The sequence below is a fragment of the Perissodus microlepis genome, chromosome 8 (genome assembly GCF_051167445.1).
Source record: "Perissodus microlepis isolate ML-2025 ecotype Zambia chromosome 8, ASM5116744v1, whole genome shotgun sequence".
Classification (NCBI taxonomy): Eukaryota; Metazoa; Chordata; class Actinopteri; order Cichliformes; family Cichlidae; genus Perissodus; species Perissodus microlepis.
The window spans coordinates 14,751,889-14,768,092 of record NC_140468.1 but is presented as its reverse complement, the minus strand read 5'-3'; the positions used below and the strand labels follow the sequence as shown (position 1 = coordinate 14,768,092).

General features: G+C 38.7%; 1 protein-coding gene across 1 annotated transcript in view; it reads left to right on the top strand.

The window, feature by feature from the left end:
• Window positions 1-16,204, top strand: part of LOC146381613 (protocadherin-15-like) — a 221,206-nt gene that overhangs the window by 60,840 nt on the left and 144,162 nt on the right. Inside the window, exons 8-9 of the mRNA XM_084937707.1 lie at window positions 1,980-2,090; window positions 8,923-9,093. Coding sequence (XP_084793833.1) covers window positions 1,980-2,090; window positions 8,923-9,093 — 282 coding nt within the window. The remainder of the gene's footprint in view (window positions 1-1,979; window positions 2,091-8,922; window positions 9,094-16,204) is intronic.

Here is a 16,204-nt window from a genome sequence, read left to right as displayed (position 1 = left end):
GCTCAAAAACAGTAGCCTATAACATTAGATTATCTTTATGCTTTACTTTCATCTCAGCCATAATTAATGTTAAAGGCTGTTTGGAGTAAATTACTTTTCACTGTCTCAGGGTTTAACTGAACTACCTGAGTTCAGTAGCAGACTGACTAAAGGCATTTACTCTTCAAAGATTAGTGATTATTGCTAAAGACTGGACAATTAATCTTCTTCATGAAGTCAGATGTAGCACCGTTTCTTATTTCTTTAAATGTTCACATCAGTGTTAATTTTGACACCAAATTTGTTTTAAGGAGTCTTTTGACTAAAACATCATTTAGTTTTAGTTATAATTTACACATCTAAATTCTTTTATTTTTAGTCTACTTTTATTCGAAGTTGATTTAATTGACCAAAAAGTTTTGTGTAAAAGTTTGTCTGTGCCAGTGAGAGCTGCTAAATTTGTCAGTAGAGGATGTCAACTCATCTCCTCCTTGTGTGTTGACATTTTGTTACGTTTTCATGAGAAACGGGGAGCTCATACCTGCGATATACGGAATCATGAGTTTGTCCACGTAAGATGGTTAAAATGGCTCAATAACCATTGAGTAGAAATTGACATGTAAATATTGAGCAGTCGCCATGAGTTTTTCTTTTATCCTACGCAATGCGAATGCATCATTAACTCCGCCGTCACAGAAAAAATTTCCACCTGACACAATGCTGAGCATGCGTGTTTATCTACTACCAGAAAAATATGGCGACAGGAGGAGTTTGGGGTAAGCGAGACTCGCTGGATTTCACATGGAGCTTGCAGAACAAGATGCAGTAATTTGAGTAATTTGCAAAATATGCCGCAAAACTATTGCCGCAAAAGGTAGCAGTAGCATGAAATATTCCGCCAGCTGAAAAGTGCAAAATTAAGACTGTTTTAAACAGTTACACTTTTTATATGTTATAAGCACAAAAGACCACCTTTTTAATATGAATTGTTTTATTTTGTGTCGTCAATTCTTGCTTCATGTACTTTTTTGTTGCTATTATCTTTTTTTTGTTGAAGGCCTAGTGTTGACCACAGGAAGAGACTTACTGTGACAGTAACCTCTGTGTCAACTGATGGTTAAAATGGTTTAAATAAAACATTTCAATTCATTCAGATGTTTTTGTTGTTGTTTTCAAAATGGAAAAAATAATGAATAGTTAATTTGGATGAGTATACCAGTACAATGTTCGGCATTATATGGTTGATAAAAACATTTGCTGTTGGAGATTCTTTAAACGTATGGTGATATATTGTGTATTATGATATAGCCCCCCCAAAAATATCACAATATCAGATTTTCCTCAAATCGCCCAGCCCTACTCCTACCCTGTTTGTTGTAGACAGATCAAATTGTAGTGCACTTAGTGCACAAGAAGATTCTTCTGATTGGATGACTTCTGAACGCATCCTGCCTCACTATAAAACTTAATTAATTCTGATTTGAACTTGTCTCTCCATAATATTGTTATCTCGTGTTTGTCCTCACGCATTTATTTAATTAATAACACTTGTTCACATTAAGCTTTAGTAGAAACACTGAGATGTTATCTGTGCAGTTGAGAAAAGTTGATGCTGAATCTCAGCTCCTTTGAATAAATTCTTTATTTCTGTTTTTTGTTTTAGCAAATTGTTGTCAGTACTGTGTCTTCTTCTGGTTTATTTTTCCTTGAATGTCACCTATTTTATAAACATACTAGTCTTTATTTTTTTTCTCTCATCATAATAATTTTAATGAATTATTATAAATATAGATTACATGAATTATTTTTTTTTTAAGTTTTATATCATGTCAAGAAATCTAAAATATATTTATACTGAAATTGCACAGTCAGGTTTATTGCTTAAACCAAACAAGTGTAACGCATGCCTTGTCAAAACTGTATTGAAAGAGAAAGAGTGAATGGCCGACCCTGGCTGCGACTCACTCTTGATGTGTGTAATGTATCTGTTTGTCTTTCAGACAGCTAACAGAACCTTTGACATCCCGCTGACACTGTTTGGCTCTGTAGTTCTCAGAGAAAGACTCAACTATGAGGATATAACAAGATACCTAGTCATCATACAAGCTAATGTAAGTTTTCTTTCAACATTTCTATTTGTGTATTATTATGTCACACTGTGTTAGGTTGATTTTTTTAAATCATATATTAAGTTAAAGCTCTTGAAGGGAACACCTTTCATGTGGACCTGTCATAAAGAATGGCTGAAGAAAATCAGCCATCTCTCATGGGTAGGAGTGTAGACTGCTGCCTGGAGTGTTGTTTTATGTAAATTTGTATTATCATGGCAACATTAATGTTATGCAGCTTTTCTCACTATTTCTGTATTGTTGTGTGAGCCTTAAGGGATCTCTTACAGCACCCCTAATTATCACTAATGTCTCTGTTAGCCTAATTGTTTTCCTTTTATTTCTGAGCTCTGTGTATGTTTTATTTATAAAGGTGGCTTATAGTGATTTTCACTCAATAAGTAAAGCACAGTTATGGAAAGTTGTAGTTGAAGTTTGAAGGATGCTAAGCTGAAGCATGATTGAAAATTGTTTGTATTGCTGATGGTACCAAAAAAGTTTTTTTTATTGTGTCAAGAAAACCTTGCTTTCAAAAGCAGTTCTCAAGAAAGTATTCTGCAAAATATTCATGTCTCAAGGCCCTGAAAGCACTATGGACAGTCAGCAGTACACTAAGATTAATGTGTTTCTGTCTGCTTAACAGGGTGACATATCTACTGTTTGTCTGAATACAGTATTAAGAGTGTTTTGAGTAGCTTTGAAATTACTGTATAGAAATTCCTAACAAAAGTTTAAGCTTAACTGAACCCATACAACCACAAAATAGAAAAGAAAAAAAATCCCTGGGAACATGGCTGACCATTTAAGCTGTACATATATTGCAGATAAAGTATATACACCTTGTGTGAAAACCTGTGGTCCGGTACAAAACGACTCACGGACTGGTACCGGTCCATGGCCCGCGGATTAGGGACCGCTGTTTTACAGGGAGTGCAGAATTATTAGGCAAATGAGTATTTGGTCCACATCATCCTCTTCATGCATGTTGTCTTACTCCAAGCTGTATAGGCTCGAAAGCCTACTACCAATTAAGCATATTAGGTGATGTGCATCTCTGTAATGAGAAGGGGTGTGGTCTAATGACATCAACACCCTATATCAGGTGTGCATAATTATTAGGCAACTTCCTTTCCTTTGGCAAAATGGGTCAAAAGAAGGACTTGACAGGCTCAGAAAAGTCAAAAATAGTGAGATATCTTGCAGAGGGATGCAGCAGTCTCAAAATTGCAAAGCTTCTGAAGCGTGATCATTGAACAATCAAGCGTTTCATTCAAAATAGTCAACAGGGTCGCAAGAAGCGTGTGGAAAAACCAAGGCGCAAAATAACTGCCCATGAACTGACAAAAGTCAAGCGTGCAGCTGCCAAGATGCCACTTGCCACCAGTTTGGTCATATTTCAGAGCTGCAACATCACTGGAGTGCCCAAAAGCACAAGGTGTGCAATACTCAGAGACATGGCCAAGGTAAGAAAGGCTGAAAGACGACCACCACTGAACAAGACACACAAGCTGAAACGTCAAGACTGGGCCAAGAAATATCTCAAGACTGGTTTTTCTAAGGTTTTATGGACTGATGAAATGAGAGTGAGTCTTGATGGGCCAGATGGATGGGCCCGTGGCTGGATTGGTAAAGGGCAGAGAGCTCCAGTCCGACTCAGACGCCAGCAAGGTGGAGGTGGAGTACTGGTTTGGGCTGGTATCATCAAAGATGAGCTTGTGGGGCCTTTTCGGGTTGAGGATGGAGTCAAGCTCAACTCCCAGTCCTACTGCCAGTTTCTGGAAGACACCTTCTTCAAGCAGTGGTACAGGAAGAAGTCTGCATCCTTCAAGAAAAACATGATTTTCATGCAGGACAATGCTCCATCACACGCGTCCAAGTACTCCACAGCGTGGCTGGCAAGAAAGGGTATAAAAGAAGAAAAACTAATGACATGGCCTCCTTGTTCACCTGATCTGAACCCCATTGAGAACCTGTGGTCCATCATCAAATGTGAGATTTACAAGGAGGGAAAACAGTACACCTCTCTGAACAGTGTCTGGGAGGCTGTGGTTGCTGCTGCACGCAATGTTGATGGTGAACAGATCAAAACACTGACAGAATCCATGGATGGCAGGCTTTTGAGTGTCCTTGCAAAGAAAGGTGGCTATATTGGTCGCTGATTTGTTTTTGTTATGTTTTTGAATGTCAGAAATGTATATTTGTGAATGTGGAGATGTTATATTGGTTTCACTGGTAAAAATAAATAATTGAAATGGGTATATATTTGTTTTTTGTTAAGTTGCCTAATAATTATGCACAGTAATAGTCACCTGCACACACAGATATCCCCCTAAAATAGCTAAAACTAAAAACAAACTAAAAACTACTTCCAAAAACATTCAGCTTTGATATTAATGAGTTTTGTGGGTTCATTGAGAACATGGTTGTTGTTCAATAATAAAATTATTCCTCAAAAATACAACTTGCCTAATAATTCTGCACTCCCTGTAGAGTCTGTGGTTTCAGTCTTTATGTTAAACTTGCTAACTGTGTCCACGTCATAGACTGTCCTCCTAGCTTATTCTCTGAGTCTGAAAACTGATTTGTCTTAAAACTGCATTTTTTTTTTTTTAATGGCCTCTAGTAGTAAAAAGACTTCAGGTTGTAAAGAAGTCTGTAGAAAGATGAGCCTCAGCTCTTTTGATCTGTAAACACTTTCCTGATGACTTCATGGCCTCAATTCCTTGAACTGTGAAATGAAACCTGGCTCGGTTTCAGTTCACGTTAAATAACACATGAAGTTCGTTTTGCAAAGTATGTTCGTTATTAGAATCACAATAGACAATTATCCAGGGGTATAGTCAAGACTCGTCTATCACAAGTCATTAGCCGATGACTGCGCAGTGCTCTCAGTTTTAATTTTAGATCCATCTCTCTCTCGTCTTGTCCAGTTTCAAAACACCAAGATAGTGTTGGCAGAATTGCTTATCATGAGTCACTGCGTGATGTCACAGCTTCTCGTCAAGCATAGCTTACAGTAATGAAGCCAGCAGGGGAAAACTCCTCTGTGAACTTGATGGAAATCTACTATTTTTTTAATGATTTTTTTCAGTCTTTAAACTATATATAATCAGAGTTTAATTATTTCATATTTGTGTTATCTGATTTCTCTTTTTAGATGGTATCTTCAATCTTGCTCATTAAAGATGTTTCAGAAACTTTGTAAGCATAGTTTTGAGGAGATCATTTCTTGGCAGAGGCCCCGGTTTCTTTCTTTTACTGTCGAGTAATTGGGAATATAATGTATTGCAATGATTTGATGTGATTAAGTAATATTAAAATGGGAACTTTGAGGAAACTTAATTAAGGGTTTATACCTGATATCTTGATTGTCTAGTGCTTAAGTTGTGCTACTTAGAAGGGTTTAATGGCAGAAAGCAGCTTTATCTGAACAGGTTTTGAGAGTGCTCCCTCATATGCATACATAAAATGTGAAGCTGATGGAAATCTAGATGACTCACACATTAAATAGCAGATAATATCTCGTGGGTTTCTTCCTGTAAGTAAGATGTGGTGATCGCACCGACTGTTGAGGAGTTTAGTTAGTAGCCTTATTTGGCTATTTCTTGCGTTTTATCTTTTTTTTTTTTCAACTGGGCTGCAGATGAAAAGTAGATGTAAATATTAGAATTAAAATTGTAGAGAATAAAGATAATAAATGACCTAAGTAGACGGAAATGTTTGTGAGAATGCTTACTATCAGTCTCTCAGTAAGACTGTGTTTTTTGTGATTTACTTATTTTTATTTTTTTATGAGGGTTTCACTGAAACCCAGCTTAGGGTCTACTGGCCTTCTTTTGAGTTACAAGTCATGTGAACACATCTATTTTTCAATTTGTGTGTACCAAGGTCATACATTCTAGTGTTTCTTGTTTCAAATGCTTCAAACCTTTCCACAATAGTAACATTCTCACTGAAAAGTAATTCTAAGATTCAGTTTTCATCTTTGAGTTCAATGTCATCAACCACCATGTGAATTGGTCAATTGAAAAGAATGTATTTATTTAAACACCTCTTACATATATCCTTCCATTTTTAAATTAATACCTATATGATAATTATATTACCTGCAGAATATTTCCGAGTTCTAGAGTTTTAAACTACATTATTTAATTAACTTTTACCAAACAAAATCTAAATTTATGTGATTCCTCAGAGAGACATAAACAAAACAAAATCAACCTGTAATTCCAACACATGTGGGAGTTTTTGACTTTGTACAGAATACCAAATTCTGATGTATCAATGCCATTTAATTAGAGAATAATCAAAGCAAAATCTTCAAAACATTTTCACTGTAATTAACTGTAATCCCATAATAACCAGAAAGAATGTCATGAAATGCAGCAATGCTGTTTCATTTTTATGCAACCTTACAAAAAAAGGAAAAGGTGGGTTAGCAGTGCTACAACTTAGTCCAGCCAGTGGACCAATAAACAATTTTATTCATGCTATCAAAATATGAATAAAAAGTTTGGTTTTCGGGATTTTATTGATATGATTTTTTCTACTACTACTACTCGGGTATCTTGAAAGGCGTTATACAAATCTAAGTTATTATTATTATTAAGTGTTATTATTTTCTCTCCTTAATTTCACATGGGTGAGACCAAATGTTGGAACTTAATTTATCCTTAGCATATATTTGCATTTAAGAAATGAGAAAACAGGCTTCTTTTTTGTCTAATAAAAATGTTAATGCCTTGCAAGGCTGAAACACCTGACAGATGTTGAACATCATTTCCTGTGTATAGTTTTGAATATTTTTGGTGAATCATACAGGAGAAGATGGGAGTGGGAGCAGTGCATGCTATACTTCCATATTTGTTATTCTACTTTACTGGAATTTATGTATTATGTTGCTGAATGTGTATTTTTGTGAAAGTTTGGTCACCAAAGAGATTCATGAAATACAGGGTGGGCCATTTATATGGATACACCGTAATAAAATGGGAATGGTTGGTGATATTAAAGTCCTGTTTGTGGCACATCAGTATATGTGAGGGGGCAAACTCCTCAAGATGGGTGGTGACCATGGTGGCCATTTAGAAGTCGGCCATCAAGTTTCTGACCACTTATAAAATGTGTTCAATGTTCTGCCCATTGCGTTGGATTGCCAATGCAACCCTCTTCCAGCACAGGCATCCAGTATCCGTAGTTTCAGGTGCTGCACATCTCATATCTTCACACCATAGACAATTGCCTTCAGATGACCCCAAAGATAAAAGTCTAAGGGGGTCAGATCGGGAGACCTTGGAGGCCATTCAACTGGCCCACGACGACCAATCCACTTTCCAGGAAACTGTTCATCTAGGAATGCTCGGACCTGGCACCCATAATGTGGTGGTGCACCATCTTGCTGGCAAAACTCAGGGAACGTGCCAGCTTCGGTGCATAAAGAGGGAAACACATCATCATGCAGCAATTTCAAATATCCAGTGGCCTTGAGGTTTCCATTGATGAAGAATGGACCCACTATCGTTGTACCCCATATACCACACCAAACCATCACTTTTGTTGTGCCAACAGTCTTGGAGTGATCCGTCCAATGTGGGTTAGTGTCAGACCAATAGCGGTGGTTTTGTTTGTTAACTTCACCAGCATAAAAGTTTGCCTCATCACTGAACAACATCTTCTGCGTGAACTGAGGGTCCTGTTCCAATTTTTGTTTTGCCCATTCTGCAAATTCTGTGCGTCGATCTGGGTCATCCTCGTTGAGATGCTGCAGTAGCTGGAGTTTGTAAGGGTGCCATTTGTGAGTAGCTAATATCCGTCGAAGGGATATTCGACTAATGCCACTCTCCAGTGACATGCGGCGAGCGCTACGCTGTGGGCTCTTGCTGAATGAAGCTAGGACAGCCACTGATGTTTCTTCATTAGTGACAGTTTTCTTGCGTCCACATTGTACATAGTACAGAATTCACCTGCTTGCTGCTACTACTGCACATTCACCTAATGTATATACTATATATATAATGTTCTTCCCCCCCCACATTTTTGCACATGTCGAGGAGCATGTCAGGTTACATTTCACTGTGTGTTATACTTGTATAACTATGCAAATAAAGAACCTTGAACCTTGGCAAATCCAACACTGAACCAGTTTCACGAAACTTAGCAAGCAGTTTGCTAACTGTAGCATGGGAGATGGGTGGTCTGGTAAGGTGTCTTGCATTGAAATCTGCTGCAATGACCCGGTTACTGCGTTCACCAGATATCAACACAATTTCGATCCACTCCTCACGTGTTAACCTCTTCGACATGTCAATGGCTGTGAACAAAGAGAAAATAACTCATGAAAGAATAAAGTTACCTTGAAACCAAGCACACCATTGTTTTTCTTGTGACATTACCAATAAGTTTGATGTGTCACATGGCCCTCTTCCTATTGGAAAAACAAAAGTTGTATCCAAGATGGCCGACTTCTAAATGGCCACCATGGTCACCACCCATCTGGAGGAGTTTGCCCCCTCACATATACTAATGTGCCACAAACAGGACTTTAATATCACCAACCACTCCCATGTTATTACGGTGTATCCATATAAATGGCCCACCCTGTAGATTACAGTATGGTGTATACACTTGCTAAACATATCAAATATATTGTATCACCAGCCTACATGAACATGAATGCTGTGCATTAGATATAGAATATATCAGATAAAAACCAGCCTTTCTGTATTATTACATGTTTTTCCTGATCATATCCTGATCGCTTTTCATTCAAGACACAAAGATAAATGTAGCCACATAATTATGCATTATCACCAAAAAAATCTGTCTGTCTGTCTAGGATCGAGCCCCTAATCCAAGTGACCGTCGAACAGCCACCACCACACTAACTGTGGATGTACTGGACGGTGATGATTTGGGTCCAATGTTTCTACCATGTACGCTTGTGGGAAACACCCGTGATTGTAGTCCCATCACGTATAAGGCTAATGTGCTTGAACTGACCGAGCCGGTAAGTTTGTGTTTGTTCTGTACTTTGTTGTATTTGTGTGTACTGTGCAGAGGGAATTTTTAGCTTTAAATTTTTGTAGCAATGTCCATTTGTGGATCACTTACTGTCTTCAGTGGACAATGATAACATGTATACACTCGCCGCCACTTTATTAAGTACACTGGTTCAGCTACTCATAACACAACATCAGCCAATCATATGGCAGTAACTCAATGCATTTAGGCATCTAGACATTGTCAAGACAACCTGGTCAAGTTTGAACAGCAGCAGAATGGGGAAGACAGAGCATTGTAGATGCCAGTCGGGCTAGTCTTACTATTTCAGAAACTGCTAATCTCCTGGGATTTTTCTGAATTACCATTTCTTGATTTAGGTAATATCATACAGAGTTACTTTAGTTACAACCTTTTAGTTCCCTAATTTCCAGTAAAATGAAACTCTGTTGGCAGATTGCAGATGGTTTAGAAACTTAGGGGAAACTGCAATTATTAACCACAGGGTATATTGATAGACTGCGTCACCATGGATATCTTCACTTTCCTCTCTTCGAGCTTTCAAATCAAGGTCTAATGCCAATTCAAGCCAGCAGTAAAGATAAACAGATGAAAAATGTATTTACTCACTTTGGCATTTAAAATGTAGCTCGTTTTGCCGCAAACTACAGACTATGTAATTAGAATAGGGGCTGAATTTTTCCGTACGCTCTAAAAAAAAAACATGCGATTTCATTCTGTATGTTAACTCCTGCAGAACCCATTGTAAGTTTTTCATAAGCAATTAGAGCCATTTGAAAAGGAACCCTGATATTTTAATGATAAGACCTTGTCAAGCAATGTCTGCTGGGAGTTACAATTTGCATAAAAAAAGGATTTTACTGTGTCTATACAAATGACTAATTAGCATCATTGTATACAGGGAATGTCTTGGTTTTGTATTTTTGAAATACAAGTAGGTATTTTTTTTCCTTCGATTATGGCAAAATTGTATGGCGGATGAAACTGCTATCCTAAAATATGTCATGTGTGGCCATCAAAGAGTTCTTGACAGTCAAAGTTTGTCTTTTATAGATCTGGCTATTACTCTCTTTTGTACAAGTGTTTCAGGGCAGATTCTGCAACACTGTAGCCCATATTTATGCTTACACAGCTGTATGTACTTTTGCATTTGTATCTGTGGCATTTAGCTGATGCTATTGTCTGGAGAAACTCACAGTACAACTTTGCAAACAAGGGGGGAAAAAGTTGCTTTAGGCAAAATCTTCAGCTATGACAAGTCAGCAGTGCATTCATCCCTTACAACACATATACACACACCTGCACACACCATTGATGGTGACAAGCTAGCAGTGCGTTCATGCCTTAATGCCCCCCATTCACCGACACACACGTACATAAATCCAGTACCACAGCCGTGGACCGGACACCGTCTTCTTCATCTCTCTATTTTACACTGAGATAGTTGTCACATGCACACACATGTGCTGACTCTGCTCCAGACAGGTTGAAGGAACTACTTCTCTGCCTCAAGATTGCTCTTTTCACCTCTCTCTCTCTCTCTCTCAGACACACACACACACACACACAGACACACACACTCTCTCTCTCTCTTTCCAGCCAGAGGAAACAGTCTTGGCTGGGAGGAAAAACAGGAGTAAATCAACTTTACAGCTTGTGGTTTTCAGAAGGAGTAAGTGTATGTGGACAAGGACAGGGTTTAAGATGGAGATGGGGGGGGGTCTGGTGGATGGGGAGTGAAAGAGAAAGGGGGGGAAGGGGCTAGGCAGAAACAAACTGTTTTTCCTGGGAGTTACAATTTGCATAACAAGAGGATTTTACTATACTGTCTATACAAATGACTAATGAGCATCATTGTATACAGGGAATGTCTTGGTTTTGTATTTTTGAAATACAAATAGCTGTTTTTTTTCCTTCGAATATGGCAAAATTGTATGGCAGATGAAACTGCTATCCTAAAATATGTCACAAAATGATACTATGTGTGGCCTTCAAAGTGTTCTTGACAGTCAAAGTTTATGTCTTTGATAGATCCAGCTATTACTCTCTTCTGTATGAACAAGTGTTACGGGGCAGATTCTGCAAATCTTGAGGGGTTTTGTGACCCCTCAAGACTTGTTACGGGGCAAGTGTTTAGTGTTGGGTTTAGTGTTCTTAAAACCCAAAGAGACATAGGAAAAAAACACACACACAAAAAAAACCCCAAGTTGCTTCAAACACCAAGATTGTTTCTCACTTGTCGATTTTCTCCCAATACAGAGCTCTTGCTTACTCCAGACGCTTCGCTGATTTCAGTTTTTCTGATCTTATGCAATCACAGCAATAAAAATTGGAGTCAGTCCGATAAGCTGTGGTTGCTTGGCCTCATCTTTCTGTAAACTTTATATTCACTATTAATGAATTTCAGACTGCGTTCTCTCTTTACACGAGTTGGGAGCAGTGCAGAAGTCAAATTAAGGCTCTTATTTAGGAAACCTATTTGACTGCAAGCACCCACATGATCATCATTAAGGAAAATCATTAAGAAATCAATTTCATAACAGATTACCTTGGGCAAATGACTGCCATGTATTTACTGCTATGACAGGTCAGAATGAAAAAGGTCCTTCATATAGAGCTGTCCTCTAAAGAATACAGTCTTATTCATCTTCTTTAGGCTGCTCCCGCCACAGAGCATCATTTCATCTCACCCTCCTTTGTCACACCAAATGTCCCCCTTCACTACATCATGCAGTGATGTAGTGAAGGGGGACATGCTGCTTGTTGCTGAAGGAGGACACTACATCTGTGATCGTCCTCTTTGCCGTTCTAGTAACTCTGTACTCACCATGCTTTGTCCAGTATATCCACTACCCCTCCTCTCCACATGTCCAAACCACATCAGTCTTGTCTCTCTAACTTTGTCCTCAAACTGCTCACCCTGAGCCGTCCCTCTGATACACTCATGTCTAATCCCGTGCATCTTGGTAGCTCCAATTGAAAACCGTAACATCTTTAGCTCTGCCACCTCCACCCTGGCCTCCTGTCTTTTTTTAGTGCCGCTGTCTCTAAGCCATACATCATAGCAGGTCTCACTACCATCTTGTAAATCTTCCCTTTCACTCTTGCTGCTATCCTTCTGTCACAAATCACCCCTGACACTCATCTCCACCCATTCCACCCTGCCTGCATTCTCTTCACCTACGTTGTGTACTGTCCGTCCATCCAAAACAACAGAGAAGGGCATTGTCCATGATGAGTTTAAATACCCCAGCTACAGTATTTAAACTAATCTATTTTCAGTATCTCTACACCTTACGTGTGCACCTTTCCTCTTGTTTCTCTCTCATTCACACAATTCTGTCTCAATTCCACAAACTTTTTATGAGAATACACCAAAGTCGTTTGTGTCTTGTATCTGCCTCCCGACTGTCAAAAAACCCCATGAATAAAGAAATTAGAACTTTAAATTCGCACTTTTATTTATTTATTTTTGTCATGAGATGCATTGAAAGAGAAAGTAATGTAGTTTCCTTATCACAGATATCCAGAAAATTGTATTTCTGTATGGAAATTTAAAAGACATGAGCACTGGCAAAAAGAATATAACAAAAGATGTCTCTGAGTTATGAAAGGTAAGGGAGAAATAAAGAAGTTTTGGAGATTACTTCCTCCCTTACTTGGAATTAAAATTTGCTGGAATGGGTTTGACTTTATTTTTTTTTATTTTGTGAATTCAGTTCATAATTTTAAAGTTCTTCTTTTTTGTGCAAAACATAACAAATAACTGCTTTAATTCTACCTTTTTATTCATTTTTCAAGGTTGTTCATTTTTCATTAAAAGTCAAGCATTGCTTTTGCAAAGCAGGCTTAGCCTTTATATATTTCCTTTGTCCACAAGTTAGTCAAAGTATGAGTGTCTCTGTAACTGAGGCCTTCTAGGAAGATTTGCCTGTATTAATCAACCCCTGTGGTCTTGGTTAATACAGTATAATTGTCAGTTCTGGCCTTTGCTTAAAGATGAAAAAAAGTTCAATGACATATTCTTGGAATAAATAAGTGCAAAATCTCTTTTTCTCATAACCCATGATTTGGCTAGCATGACAGCAGTGTAGATGAATATCTACTTCCAGCTTTCAGAATAATGAGAACTTTGACTGTTTGAATGACACACACTATATTAAATTTGCATGTTATATTTTCTGTTTCTGATTTGCTTCTAATGCACTGTGCAGAGATTCTTCTTCTTATGGTTACACTTTGACACTGAAACACTGAAATCACTGAACTAACAGTGCTCTTTTATGCCTTACAGTGTCATTATTTTGGTCAAATTTAATCATTTCTCTTGAAAGAAATTACAGCAGCTATAAGCCTTCCTCCCTCTCTCTGATTGGTGTTTATATACATAGTAATACACAATATTATATGCACTCACATACATTTAAATGATCAGCACAATGCTTAAACTGTGCTTTTTTTCCTCATCGGTTGCCTTTGGTGCCTTTACTACCAGTGTCGCAGTTTGGCTAGATGAACGAGCAGACTGTGGGCTTTGACAGTGGCAGCTGCTCTGCACATTTCAAAATTACCAAGGAGAAAGGAGCAATTTGAATTTTACCAAAAGTCTTAGAACTGAAGAAAGCTTGCATAAACATCATTATCAAATCCATCCAGAGTGAAAAAACAGGAACAGCTTGCAGAAACTGGAGAGAAGGGTAAAGGGTTATGCTGTGCAACAGTTTTTCGTGAAACACTCAAAGGTTTAACCTGAAGAATTGATGATCATTTAAGTTACTGGATGGTATTTTTATGCCAACAGCAGGTCTCCTGTTGGTTTGGAAGCGAAGAACTGAGGAGGTGCAGGGAGATAGGTGAAGCTATAGAAAGAATGGAACGACAGCAACAAGCTGCTGTTCCTGGTGCAAGAAAATTGGGGAGGGGAGGCGAGGGGAGGAATGAGCGAGGAGGAGAGAAAAGGCACCGTAATAGTTTGAGTCCTAATCAGGCTGATGAGAGATGACAACCTCAGAGCCTTGGAGCCAGGATAACTATTCTCTCTCTGTGTCTTTCTTCCTCACACACACACACACACACACCAAGATGCTGGTCATTATGCCGAGGAGTCGGCTGTCAGGCCATGTTCACACATACACTTCAAAAACACTGCCACCTCTGCAGCTCAGTATTTCATAGCTGTAAGGGATAAACCTGATTACTGAATGGAACAGTAAACATCTCACCCGAGACTTGACCAATAATTTAGTTTATCATTAAATCATACTGCAATTGACTGGCAACATGATGCAAAGAACTCAGTACTCTAAGACAGTACTCTGTCTGTAATAACAGTATTTTTTTGTTGTTTTTTTTTTTCCTGCACTGACACACTGTGCTTCCTTCTGCAAATTCACATCTGTTACTTGTCCACATATAGTTATATGGGAGTGTGACAAGTTCCCGTTGCACCATAAAGTCTTGCCGTGCACTTTTGTGTAGCTCGGTATCCAGCACAAAGCTTCTTCTGACCATCAAATGCCCTCCAAGATTTTTTCCCCCCTCTATTGATCGCCTCGCTGCTCCCTGGATCAGACACCTGCCTGCACAGCGGCTGCCCATTTGCTCATTAGTTCCTCAGCATATACGCATATATACATGCACATATATGTAAATACATATATATAAACACTACCAGTCATAAGTTTGGACACTTCTTCTCATTATTTATTTATTTTTTTCACATTTGTTACACTGTAGATACATACTGAAGACATCAAAAATATGAAGCAAGATACATGTAAAAAATTATAAATAGCTCTAAATATGTCTTATATTTCAGATTCCTCAAAGTAGCCAACTTTTGCTTTGTTGACACCGCTGCGTGATGTAGTCACCTGAAATAGTTTTCACTTCACAGGTGTGACCTGTCAGGGTTCATTTGGGGAATTTCTTGCCTTTTTAGTGTGGTTGGGACCATCAGTTGTGTTGTGCAGGAGTCACAGCTGACAGTCCTATTTGACAACTATTAGAATTCCTATTATGGCAAGAACCAATCAGCTAAGTAAAGAGAAACGACAGTCCATCATTACTTTAAGAGCTGAAGGTCAGTCAGTCCAGAAAATTGCTAAAACTTTGAATGTGACGAAACTGGCTGACATGAGGGGACCGCCCCAGGAAAGGAAGACCAAGAGTCACCTCTGCTGCTGAAGATAAATTCATCTGAGTCACCAGCCTCAGAAATCACAAGTTAACAGCACCTCAAATTAGAGCCCAGATAAATGCTACACAGAGTTCCAGTAGCAGACACATCTCTACATGAGCTGTTCAGAGGAGACTGTGTGAATCAGGCCTTTATGGTCAAACAACTGCTAAGAAACCACAACTAAGGAAAAGCAACAAGCAGAAGAGATTTGTGTGGGCCAAGAAACACAAGGAATGAACTTAGTGGAAATCTGTGTTTTGGTCTGATGAGTCCAATTTGAGATCTTTGGTTCCACCTGCTGTGTCTTTGTGCAATGCAGAAAAGGTAAATGGATGCTCTCTACATGCATGGTTCCCACTGTGAACCATGGAGGAGGAGGTGTGATGGTGTGGGGGTGCTTTGCTGGTGACACTGTTGGGGATTTATTCAAAATTCAAGGCACACTGAACCAGCATCCTGTAGCAACATGCCATCCCATCTGGTTTGCGTTTAGATGGACCATCGTTAATTTTTCAACAGCACAATGACCCCAAACACACCTCCAGGCTACGTAAGGGCTGTTTGACCAAGAAGGAGAGTGATGGAGTGCTGCGCTAGTCACCTGAACTAAACCCAGTCGAGATGGTTTGGGATGAGATGGACCACAGAGTGACGGCAAAATGGTCAACAAGTGCTCAGCATCTCTGGGAACTCCTTCAAGACTGTTGGGAAACCATTTCAGACGACTACCTCATGAAGCTCAGCAAGAGAATGCCAAGAGTGTGCAAAGCAGTAATCAAAGCAAAGGGTGGCTTTTTTGAAGAATCTAAACTCTAAAACATTTTTTGAGTCATTTCACACTTTTTTTTATTTACTACATAATTACATATGTGCTCATTCATAGTTTTGATGCCTTCAGTGAGAATTTACAATGTAA